The sequence below is a fragment of the Montipora capricornis genome, chromosome 4 (assembly GCF_036669925.1).
Source record: "Montipora capricornis isolate CH-2021 chromosome 4, ASM3666992v2, whole genome shotgun sequence".
Classification (NCBI taxonomy): Eukaryota; Metazoa; Cnidaria; class Anthozoa; order Scleractinia; family Acroporidae; genus Montipora; species Montipora capricornis.
In genome coordinates this window covers 45,365,714-45,378,213 of record NC_090886.1, presented here as the reverse complement: position 1 = coordinate 45,378,213, position 12,500 = coordinate 45,365,714, and the positions used below count along the sequence as shown (strand labels likewise).

Below are 12,500 nucleotides of genomic sequence, written 5' to 3'. Positions count from 1 at the left end.
TCAGGCTCAGATATTAAAACTCTCTGCAAAGATAAAATAAATTATTTGGAGCCAATTCAGAGCCACCTGAAAAAATTTCAATATTGGATGTGGCTATGAACCCTCATAACCTCGTTCCCAGGACAATTCTTCTCGCTTTAAAGACTTTCTGTCGAACGGAATGCTTTTCGCTCGTTTGTTTTTGTTTCTATTCTGCTTGATGTAGCCACTCGGGAGAAAATAAGCAACGATTTGTGTCCTTTCCTACAAGCAAACGGAAAAGAAGTTGCAGGGATCCACATTCGCAGTCGTCCAGTCGTCCCAGATGACTAACAACCTGTCCAGACGTTTATAATAACTCCAAAGGTCGTCCGTTGGACGAGTGAAGTTCAAATAAATGTGTTTTCACGATTGTCATCAAGTACAATAATATAGACAGATTGTGCTTTCGTTCTGATCGCTTTTCGTTCAATGGAAACTTCCAGAAAATAAGGAATAAACATACAGCTTCACTCAGTCATTAGGCGCCATCTTTGACCATGCGGTATTTTCCATGAAACGATTGCAGGCTCAATTTTCATGTATCTCAGCATTGACATGATTGTTAGCAAGGAAAAGAGCAAAGGGTGACTCGTGGTCTCAGTTGATAGTGTGGCGTTACTTGCAAGGTGTTTCGCCGCCGCCGGCAAAACGAAAAACAAGTGGAAGAGAACCTGCTGCTTACGAACTGGAAAACAAAATCTTGGTAGCATATTGAAAAGGAAGACACTAGACACGAACGTCGAAAGTTTTGGGTCGTTGAATCGTAACTTTGTAAGCAACAATCAAGTACATTTTGTTGTGGCAGATATGGACCACTGTCAATCGGGTTCCCACGGTGCAAATAACGTAATACTCCGGAGTCAAAATGCCCAAGTTACAAGTAATTTTATCGACCATTTTCTATAGAGTATACTTACGCATTTTTGCCCGGGCAACCCAAAATTTGTCCGGGCAAGTATGTCATATGACGTACTTGCCCGACGACTTTGACGAAAATGAATATGGATCCCTGAAGTTGGCGTCAAGAATAGAAATGTACATTTCAAATGAATAAAGCAAAGCGCGGCTCTAACAATAATCAAAGATAATCACTTTTCAGCAATAAAAAATGGGGGTCACCAAGTTCATTTTTGAGATATAATGGTTAAAGAACAAATTTAGGGGTTTTTAAGATGAACATTTTGTTGCCATGGTAACTTATTATGTCACAGAAATTACGTTTAAAGGACCGCTTTAATGAACATCGCCGCACTGTAGAGAACCCTAACACCAAATCTAAACCCTCCACAGTCGCAGAACATTTTCTCTCTTCCCCCTACAACATTTCTATCGACATGCAATTAATTCCTATCGAAAAAATATTTTCCAACAGAAACTCAATCCGTGAAGGCCAGCGGAAGCTTTTTCAATTTCAAAAGGCAGGACAATTGATCCCAACGGTCTAAATATCCTCGAAGAAACATATTAGTTTTCAGTTTATTATTTCCAGCATCTTCTGTTATTATTTCCGTTACTCTTTTACTATTTGAATTCAAATTAGTTGTAATTGCCATATTTTATCACGTTTTTTCCAGTATCACGTCGACATCCATTTACTATATACATATATATAGATGAACATAGAAGCAATCCAATGTAAACTCTCATTCTACCTGAAGAAGGCTGGTTTGGCCAGCCGAAATATAAATTACTAAATCAATTGTCAAGTGTCTCAATTTATTGTACACGGTTGTACACGGTTGCTTGCTTGAAAACTCTGCATCTTGTTAAGCAGTTATTAGAGTTTTACCATAACATAGCGGTTACGTGAATCATTGGTGTAGGGGTAATCCTCCTCGTAAGACATTCCCTCAGGTTTGCTGAAACTGGTTAAGGCCACTTTGACTGCCGTGAGATCGAGAACTGCGAACTACGTGTTTTAACAAGGTAGCCTCGAGCTTTTCGCCTGTGTACACATGCTCCAAGGTTAAGAGCAACCCAACTGGGCCATGGCTTAGCAGTAACACGCTGTCTACTCGTATGTAAACATAATATCTTTTATTCATAACATTTACTTGACAGTGACCTAAGACTGGTCGAAACGTCGTATTTTACTGTTCACTTTTGTTATTCAAAGTTTTAAAATTGCGTCAGTTACAAGACTTTCAAAACTACACCACCTGTCTTTGAGCCTTGTCCTGTACCCAAATTTTATCCCGTAATGTTGCTGCTTAAACCGAGGATACCTCAGAAGCAAAGATTGTGCTCTTGAGCTCGGTTTCCTAAATCAACAATTCTATAAAGTAGAAAAGAGATATCGCTTCGGGTGTGATGAAGTTTGCTCGCTTTGACAAACGTTTCCAAGTTGGTCAACGCAGCATCGCTTGAACTGGTGCTTACAGTTCGGCCTTCAGAACACTGATTCGAATTTCAGCTGTATTTTTCTTAGATCAAATAAAAACGGGCCCCTTGAAGACATGATTTATCAATGGATTACTCCAGGATATTCGGAAAAAAAATTGAGTTCTCCTGAGCGCAAGAGTCGAGTCCATGGTTTGGGTGACAATTTGCTGTTTTTAACGACTTCCTGCGAAGTTTGCGGAAGCGACTGCCCCTTGCACCCCTCCCCTCTCTCTCTCTCCCCGTTTTTTCAATGTCTTTTTCGACAGACAAATGATTCTTTTTTCTTTGTCAGCAGCAGCCTCTGGTATTTACAAAAGAGATCCTAATTCCTTCCTGTTCAGTTTGGTTAACCCAAGTGGATTGAAGCCCGCAAAGCTGCCTCTGATTCCAGGAAAAGAGGGCTCAGCAATTTACTGTAGTACCAGCTATGGTCCTGTTTTTGGCAGCAACACACCTAACTCGTATTTCGACCTTTCCATCGGCAACAATTCGAATCAGTCGAATACTAATTATGCGAGCCCAAACAATTGTTATAAGTGCCCTGAAGGCCAAAACGCAAACAACTTTTTGGTTGGAAATTACCAATTTGCTGCAAGTGAGATAGAAGTATTCGTATTTGAAAAGTGATGAAATTAGTGTGGCCTAGTTTCTAAAACTGTGCCCAGTTCTTCAAAGCCGGATTTAGCTAATCCTGGATTAGCACGGAAAATCAGGCCGATTTTTTTCAGTTTATTTACCAATATGAAAATTGTTTCCGCACGATCTTGAGTTAGACTGTTTTCTTGTCCTTAATTAATAACGGTAATAGGACTGAGTGGAGTCCAATTCGGTCTGTAATCATACGAGTGATTAACAAAATCGGACGACCGCGCAGCGGGAGTCCAATTTGTTTAATCACGAGTATGATTACAGACCCAATTGGATGATACGACTGCCAACTGTCCGATTACAACCCTACACAATAATTATTGAAATATAAAGCAGTTAATGCACCAATCAAAGTTGAGAAAATTGCAGTGGTTATGATTAAGCATAAAATTAGATTGTTAAAGGCTTTTTTTTTGGCGAGCAAATTCCAAACCTTGGTTTGATATTTAATCATGGACTAGTGTTAATTAGTTTTGATCAACTGGTCTGGGTTGCTCGAAGCGTGGATAGCACTAACCAGCGTTAAATACCATCGAAACCTGTAGGTTTTGACACCTCTTAACCAACGGCTAGCGCTAACCAGGCTTGGAGCAACCGGCACCAGGACGCTAGAGTTTAAATTAACACGAAAGTCCCTGATGGGTAAACACATATCTCATTTGCCAGCTGATAAGCTATTTTGTAAAGCCAAAATTTACCATGTCAAATTAAGTTCAATGAAGCTCAAGTAAAACATTTCTGTGTATCACCGCATTCAACTGAACATTTTGCCTCTTCCCTATGTACCGAGAGGTTTAGGACTTAGTATTTCCTGATAAGGCCATCTATATACGGCTAAGTTAAATAATTGATATTAGTTTTGTTAAGATTGTAAATGATGGTGTTAAACGATGAAAATTGTAGCTATGGTTGTTTGATTAAGTTGCTTTGCCTTGCCGGATAACGACGATTATAGATAAAATCATTTAAGCAAATTGCTTCGCCTCATAAGTGGCGGTACTTTTATTGTTAAGGTCTTTTGAATGGGTTAGTGTTTTCATACTAAATTAAGGGATATTAAAAAAGGTTATTGGTTTCACTTTTTTTGGCAGTTTCCAAGCAACATTGCTAATTGACCCTTATGAGAAACGTGCTCCTAAGGCTCTGTTTGCTCTTTGGTAGTTGCGATCAGAATGTGTCTTCTCCTAAGGTCATGAATTTAGTTTGGAACTGCTGTTCTAGAAAGGTATTTGGTACGCTAGGCCAACTACGTTTTTTTATAAGGAATATTCAAATTGGTTTTTGGTACCACTAACGGTTATTTGTGTAATTTGTCCAAGGACAAATAAGGACAAGATATATTTCTGGAAGCAACTTATTTTCTGTTCTCGTCTTACCAGTTTTGACTTGTTCTCGAGGTTCCAGATCGGATTCATAATAACAGCAGTCTCTTTTGAGTTTCAATAAGTGTTTTTAATCTAATATTTTAAAGTAATTAAAAATAGCACCTGTAATCGTAATTATTGTTGAGTTCCGTTCTTCCTGGAACACGTATGCCAGATAAATTATGGAAAAGGCACCGCTTATGCTCGTCCTTTCCTTTTTTTGTCTATTGTTTTGACTCTGTTATGCAACAATCATAAATCGTCATTTTTGGTTACTGTGTAACTTGATTCTAGATATTGTAACTGGTTTCTTGTAATTTTTGTAACTTTTCATACACCGATCGTGCTAATCTAATGTTGACAAACGTGTAAAATACTGTCGACACAAACGATTTTCTTTGTTGTGAAAAAATATGTTAATGCCCTGACGCGCAGGCGTAGTGCGTCCGGCAAGCGTCATTTTGACGTGTGATTGGTACTTTATTGATCAGTCAGACCACGAACAAAAAAAGGGTGCTGTATGGCTCACAAAATAGAGTTAAGAGTGAGAACTAGTTGAACGAGAGTTGTAACATCGACCCGAGAATGCCAAATAAAGAAGTGAAACAGCAGGATTGTTGACGAGTCTTTCTTCCCCCAAAAGATATCCTTTAACGATGGTAGTCGGCGATCCCAGTGTACTGATGTGATGCATTTACAGATGCCTTTTTGTAATTCGACTACTTATCTGTCGTCCTTTTTCATTCGTAGTGTTAAAAGATGGAACCTAATATGAACCTAAGATGGAACCTAATAAGCTTTTAGAATCTCTGTACGGTGGCCAATTTACATTATCAACTCCGCAATCTCGTACCCAGAGTCCTCGGGCTTCTTGGTCAGTGGGTGAGCGCCCGGAGAGACTCTGGGATAATCGACTTGAACTATATTTTTGATTGGCCGCTTGCGTAACAATGACAGTCCTACAGGAAATCGGTAAGTAATTCGGAAGCCCCAGAATTTGGAGGGAGATTCAAAATCTAAAACTAATTTCAGTGCTGTTTGATTTTTTCTACCTCAGAAATATATAAATCACAAAAATAACAAAACGACGAGATTTGAATTTTGTCTTATACCGCACGGGAATTTTCCCACGCGTGATCACTGTTGCTGTTGCAAAAGTACCGTGGGAAAACATTACACCAGTCTCTTTGAGGAGAAATCCGTGGAATAAGGTCTTGTCGAAGCCATTCAGAATTACGGAAACATCCAATTGTAGTAGAAGAGGGCAATTGTGTCGTTTCCACAAAAAAATTGTCGATCTTGTTGCTTGCACGATGGCATTCTGAAGGATGGAATGTACGCTGAAGCACTAAAAATACACTTACCGAAAGCGTCAGAGGTTTCATCTTCATTTGCTCTTACAGCAAGCCAATGAACATTTCTCCACTTTCTTTTTGTGTAAGGCTAAAATTCTTGTTTCTCGAACAATGTCAACCCGCCATTTCTACTGTTTACGGTTCTCTCTTTTTTGTTTCCGGTTACTCTCAAGCATACGTAATAAGACCGGAACCCACGTTTTCTGGGAAAATGGAGTCGATTATCCCAGAGTCTCTCCGGGCGCTCACCCGCTGACCAAGAAGCCCGAGGACTCTGGGTACGAGATTGTCAACTCCGTTGATAAAACCAAATTTTTGTATACTACTTCCCCACCGACGCAGCGCCACAGTTTCTTTAGAAACTACCCCTTCATTAATATGCAAATCGTTACACCTGGAAATTTCCTTAGTCAAAAATTACTAAGTCCTTCAAGACCTATATTGCTAGGGTATACAAAGATCAATAAACATGCTCACGGAATTTTATTTGCAGTTGTGGTTGCCATTGGCAACAGTGGTTTAACTAAATGACATTAGATTGCCGGATATTCTATCATAGTGGGGAGGTGCCCTGCATGGGACTTTAGGTCCTGTTACCTCGCCTTGTGGTCTTCTTTCTCTCTTTTGTCAGTTTTTCTTTGTTCTTTTTTGTTATTTTTGATATTTAAAGATCAATAAATTTGAAAAAAAAAAAGACCCTCTGGCAACTAAATAGGCCCGCGTAGTGTGCGCATAATGACTCAGAGTACAATATGAAATTAGGAAGTCTTTGTTGTATTTTTGTTTCCATTAGCGTAGGCCTGAAACACATTCTTATTTTGGAAATCACCCAAGACATCTTTACTGATCATTAAAAGCGCATTGCTCAATCGCCTATATCTGAAAATTTAATCCTTGGTCGCAAACATGTCAGTCTGCGAGGATGTTGTTTTCCTAGATTTCTTATTGTCTTCTTCCAGCCGCGAGACCACAGGACAGGCTTATGGCGGTCGGTCGTGCTCGCATGGAGGTCACGCTTCTCCTTTTTTTTTTTTCAATATCAGAACTTCGTTCCATCCTCCAGATACTACAAACAAGTCTGATATCTTGTCGGATAGCAATATAACAAGTTGGTATGCTGGTAACTTGATTACTTTTTCTAATATCAAGATTCTTTCTTCGATCTACAAGTATCCACATGGCAAGTCGAAAATGGCGTTCGTCCCCACGGGGACGAAAACCACTGCATTAATCAGGCTTCTAAGACTATCTCTTGCCGCTGAGGTTTATTTGCTTGCCCGTGGTGATATTCTATCAAACCCGGGTCCTCAGCAAACTAATGGCCAGGTCGAACGTAAAGCCAAATTGTCTTTCTTGACGATTAGAGCGACTTTCGTTTGACCTTGAAAAAAAAACGTAAAAACAGAACGTAACAAAAATGCAAAACGTTTAGAGCGACTTTCGTATGACCTTGAAAAAGTGTTCGCACTTTGTTTCACGGACCAACCTCTGGCAAGATTAAATCAAAGCTTCTCCTTTTCCCGCCAAGGAAACTCCTAATATGGACAGTAAACAGTTCGATTGCCCAATCTCATTACTGCATCTCAAATGACGTCAAAGCGAAGTGCTGATCGCTTTCCAGAAAGTTCCATGGAGAGATGACATTTTTTGCATCCGCGTTCGCGAAGCCAATGAAAATTCGCGTTCGTTTGTTTCTGTTCGATTAGCCAATGAAATGTTTCGCATTTTTGTTTACATTCTGTTGTTACGTTTATTTTTCAAGGTCATACGAAAGTCGCTCTAACGCTCGAAGCATTGGCCGTTTTTATACTAGAGACGCATTATTAGTGGGACGAACTTGGGCAAACATTTTTTCTGCATCTGTTAAATTCGTCTAGTATAAAGACGGGCACAAGACGCATTATGCATCTGGACGAAGTATCCAGTTTAGTGCGTCTTCGAAGACGCACTAAAGTGGACACTTCGTCGAGACGAATTATTCCATGTTTTGCGTCTTGTGCCCGTCTTTAAATCAGACGAATTTTACAGCCGCAGAAAAAATGTTTGCCCAAGTTCGTCGTAGACGAATTATGCGTCTCATATAGTTCGTCCCGTCTTTACGTAAGACGGATTCCATGAGAGAAGCATAATTCGTCTGGACGGATGATGACGTCTCTAGTATAAAAACGGCCATTGTGAATAAAGAAAGGGACCTTAGAGTTCGTTTGGCAACCTTTGATTATGATCTAATTGCTGTCACCGAGACATGGTTGGACTCTACGATTGGCAACAGTGAAATCTTTCCCAAGTCATGCGAAGTATTTCGTAGTGATCGTTCTCGTAATGGCAGAGGTGTTCTTCTAGCATGTAATCAACGCTTAGAGTGTACTAGGAGACAAAACCTTGAAACTAATTGCAAACTTCTGAGGTGCGAAATCACTATTCCAAATCAACTCACAAGACTACTTGTTGGAGTTTTCTACAGACCTCTATCTTTCGATTTATCTTATCTGAAAGAATTAGACAAGTGATTGGCCTTGGTCGATCAATCTGGAAATAATACTACAATTCTACTTGAGGACTTTTAATCTTCCTGATATTAATTGATTATCACCAAACTACGCGCGCTGATCTACATGGTTTGTCCTCCTATTTTTGCGATATTGCTGATGATTATTTTCTTACTCGTGGCAACAAAGGTACCCCAAGCTAACGATGTAATTTGAGTATCACGATCAGTCAAAATTATAAGCGTCTGTATGGGAATTTGCAAACGTATTTAGGAATCGAAAACAAAGAACATGAATCGAACAAAAATGCCTTACCTTGTCTTCTCGACAAGATTTACATAATCATGCAAAAGGACACAAACAACAAATGAATCCTCCTCCGTAGTCAAACACGATCAGACACTACAAGAACGTGCACGGGATGATCTCTCGGGACCTACTAAAGCAGAAACTTACTCAATGTAGAGACCTACTAAATGCAGAAACAAATTTTACTGTTAAATATACAAAATGCTTTTCATAAGAGCCTCAAGCGGCCAAATCTTAACGTGCAATCGGACTCCATTAATGCGAAAGTGTTTTCATAATCTTCGTACCCTAGTATGTCAATTCTTCGCGCCAAAAAATTGTTTAAATGCTGTCTTGTCTGCTTTCTTTGCCACAGTTGAGCTGTCTGGTTTTTCAGTTTTTGCTTCTATCTTTTTCCACTTCATTCTTCTGTTCTGGAACCAGGTCTTGACTTGCGCTTCGTTCAATCCCAGATCATGCGACAGCTTGGCGCGGTTTGTAGAGTCCAGATACTTTAGTTCCGAAAAGATTTTCTCCAAGACCCTCAGCTGTAAGTCAGTGAACACCGTGCGCGATTTTCGGCATCGTTTTCCACTTGGTGTCCGAAGAGCTGGTTTCACTCCGAAATAAACTGGTAGCGGATGGTGAATAGTGATCTCAGAGCTTGAGGGCGGTTCTGAATAGAGAACATAAGGGCTTTAAGCAAAAATTTTTAAACGCCGATATGAGTCGAAAATGCAAGTTTCTAAACTAGATTTTAAGAAAATTTGAACTTATTGCGATCTTTGTTGCAATTCTGTAAGAAGACAGTCCTTCTTAATTAATATCTGAGGTATTCCTCCATTTATGGACACAATGCTAACAAAATTCGTACTGCGCTTTTTCATTTTTAGTGCACAATGGACACACAACTCTGATGTCCTTCTTGTTGATACGCTCAACCAATGAGTTGCATTTTGGGCACTGTTGGATTCCCATGGCCTTGATTAAGTAATTTTTTGAGACTTTCTTCTCAAACTCAGCAACTTCTTCCTCAGTCAATACAGCGAGGCGCCTGACGTCTACGTAATTCCATTCCACACCACAATAAACCGGAGGTTGATCTTCGCTTATATATGGGCACAGAAACCGAGAGTGACTTGCGTCCAAAATGCTGCGACAGTACGCTGTTAAAGACTTTGGAGCTGAAGGTAAAAGAATGGGAGTAAGTTCGTTGTCCGGATTAACCGAAGATCAGAGAATTACCTGAAATGCAGTTAAGACTGGATGATTTACAACCGTTTTCTTGTATCTACCTGACCCTGCATCCTTGCACTTCCCTGAAAGCCGATAAGAGGTACATTTGGGATTCCTTCGCGTTAAGGCTCACATACGCCCTCCCTCCTAAAGCTCATTTTCTTCCTAACAAATTTCCCGCGAATTTTTTTTCAAAATAGTGACATAATTTTTTTCTTTTTTTTGCAGGGCGTGTGCGGGCGGAATTCAACAAATCCTGCAATCTGATTGGTTCCAGGAGCGGGCGGAATTGTCTCATCCGGCCCGCTGATGGCGGAATCCGTTCCATACAGAAGTTACTCTTTATTAGACAGGAGGTTTGGAAATATAATTCAAATTAAAATATTTCTCTTTGAAAAGTTCAGTTTGTAAGTCGCTTTAATACAACAATTTAAAAAGTGATTTCAGAGAGGAAGGGAGAGAGGGGAAAAAATAAATAAGTTATTTACTAGCTAAGGGTCCGTCCGAAGAGCGAAAAACTGTGACCTCGGTCTTGAAAAAGCTGCCCTCGGCCTGCACCCACGGGCAGCATTTTCAAGACCTCGGTCACAGTTTTTCGCTATACGGATCTCTCAGCTGGCAAATAACATATATATTTCTCGCTAAGCGTTGCATCTTTTATGTTTAACTAAACGCTGAGAATAACGATTATTAACGATTTTTCAGTAGTATTTGTTTTAGAATTTAATGTTCTCTGTCAAAATTTGCATACTGAACAAAGACAACATAAACATCACATACACCACGAAAGAAAAATGGCATTTAACCGCTTCGTCGCATTTTCTTGCAAAACACAGGAATTTTTACTACAGTTGTAGTAGCAAATATCTTTTCTCTATTTTGTAGCAAATATCCTTTCTCTATTTTTTGGCAATCACCCTTTCAAATTTCAAAGAAATTGACCCATCCGCGAATATATTTTGTGATTCAAATAAGCGAGGACATAGGACATTTTCTTTGGATATGGTAAGCACGGTTTTGTCAACTTCAACATAAATTTTATGACGAATGGTGTTACCTTTTTAACCTTCAGTCTTAAAAGATATTGTTAGCAATGTTACGTAAGGAATAAGCACGCAACGTTCTTGAGCCACGAACCGCAGCCGGAATAGACCTCTTCACAGTTGTGTGCTTAGTTACCTGGCCTTTAAATGAAAGTGAGGCTGGGGTTGACCTTGTTATGATACAAAACCTCCCTCCTTTTCTTGAGTTAATGATGTTGTTGTAAGTAGTAATAATTTACATAAGAAAAGCAGTGAGGTTTCTATCAAAACAAGGTTAACTCCAGCCTCACTTTCATTCATAGGCCAGGTTACTAAGCACACAACTGTAAAATGGACTATTGAACATATCGCATGCCAGGACAGTAGCTGGTCTCTCACAGATTTTGAAACTGAACTTCTCTAATATAGAAGCTATACTAAGAAATACAAATGTGATTGTGAGCAGACAAGTCAAAGGGGTAAACAGCTCATTTCCGGTGTCTGTCCGTGGCTCAAAAACGCCGCGAGCTTAATTTCACCAATATCACTCCATACTTTTAGCATGCCCGCAAGGAATCTTCGCTCTCTTGTTCTCAGGATCATCGTCCCACGTGATCATATCCGGAGCATCACACAGTTCCACCGCATCATCCAGCACTTGCCCCGGGGGAATGCTTGAATCTTGACTTGAGTCATCCAGTAGCCATGGGATGAAGTATAAATTGGATTCACTTTGCACACCATAGTCAGACAGGCGTTTACCAATCTCAAGATGCTTTGAGGCGTAGACTGCACCCATGGTATGTACAGGTATGCCATTCTTTTGAGACAGCAACGTGAAGAATTCGTTCCCGTGGCATCCCGAAAAACGAAAGTCATCAATCATTTTATCACTGAAAAAGGTCGAAAACAACCCGTTTATTAACTTTCTATCACCCTTGACGGTCTATTTCTGATTTACAAGGATCGAGACGCTCAACCTCTGATGACCAACAATGACTATTGAAGAAAATTTCATTGGTTTTGTCAGAACTTCCTACATCAGTGAATGAAGCTCATGCACGTCCCATTAACATAACATAACATAACATAACATAACATAACATAACATAACATAACATAACATAGCATAACATAAAGCCTTTATTTATACACGATAAGAGTTAAATCTGCCAAGCTTGTGGGGTTGTGTGTACAAGTATTTAATCTAAGACCTAGAAATATGAATTAAGAATACATAAAAATAATAAAGTACATTAATTATCGTATATCGATTCATATTAAATATAAAATATAAAATACATAACATTACATGTTAAATATTTAAAGTAAAATTAATAAGCTAAGGACAAGGCATTATCTAATACCTTAAATTCTAAAATATACGTAATCACTGTCTCTAATTGGGGGAAGTGGAGGCAGTTGAGCTGTCGAAGAAAAAGTCTTTCAAATATTCTTTGGTAATAAGTCGTTTTTTGATTTCCTTAAAAGTAAAATTGTCAATTTTATCATTACAGTTAACCAAATTCCAGAGGGCTGACCCACGAAAGACTAAAGAGTCCCTCAATAATCTACCATTGTATCTCGGGATCGAAGCTATATTCTGTCCACGTAATGAGTAAGAACGTTCTCTCTTTCTGAAGATTAAGATGTTCTTAGAAAGGCAGTCTGGAAGAATGTTATTATTTGCCTTAT

The 12,500-nt window shown here is 39.3% G+C and overlaps 2 protein-coding genes across 6 annotated transcripts in view; one reads left to right on the top strand and one right to left on the bottom strand.

Moving 5' to 3' along the window:
- The window catches only part of LOC138047096 (uncharacterized), a 30,441-nt gene extending 25,415 nt beyond the window's left edge, over nt 1–5,026 (top strand). Inside the window, exon 3 of one of the 2 annotated variants that reach the window (XM_068893806.1) lies at nt 2,696–5,026. In XM_068893806.1, coding sequence (XP_068749907.1) covers nt 2,696–3,030 — 335 coding nt within the window. In that variant the 3' untranslated portion in view covers nt 3,031–5,026. The remainder of the gene's footprint in view (nt 1–2,695) is intronic. The other variant, XM_068893807.1, reaches the window with a different exon arrangement.
- Nucleotides 5,027–8,729: 3,703 nt separating this feature from the next.
- Nucleotides 8,730–12,500, bottom strand: part of LOC138047095 (uncharacterized) — a 12,949-nt gene continuing 9,178 nt past the window's right edge. The window contains exons 3-5 of one of the 4 annotated variants that reach the window (XM_068893805.1): nt 11,361–11,698; nt 9,793–9,866; nt 8,730–9,223 (exon numbers count right to left, since the gene is read on the bottom strand). In XM_068893805.1, the coding sequence (XP_068749906.1) occupies nt 9,164–9,223; nt 9,793–9,866; nt 11,361–11,698 (472 nt within the window). In that variant the 3' untranslated portion in view covers nt 8,730–9,163. Of the gene's footprint in view, nt 9,732–9,792; nt 9,867–11,360; nt 11,699–12,500 lie in introns of all 4 variants that reach the window. The other 3 variants (XM_068893801.1, XM_068893804.1, XM_068893802.1) reach the window with 3 other exon arrangements.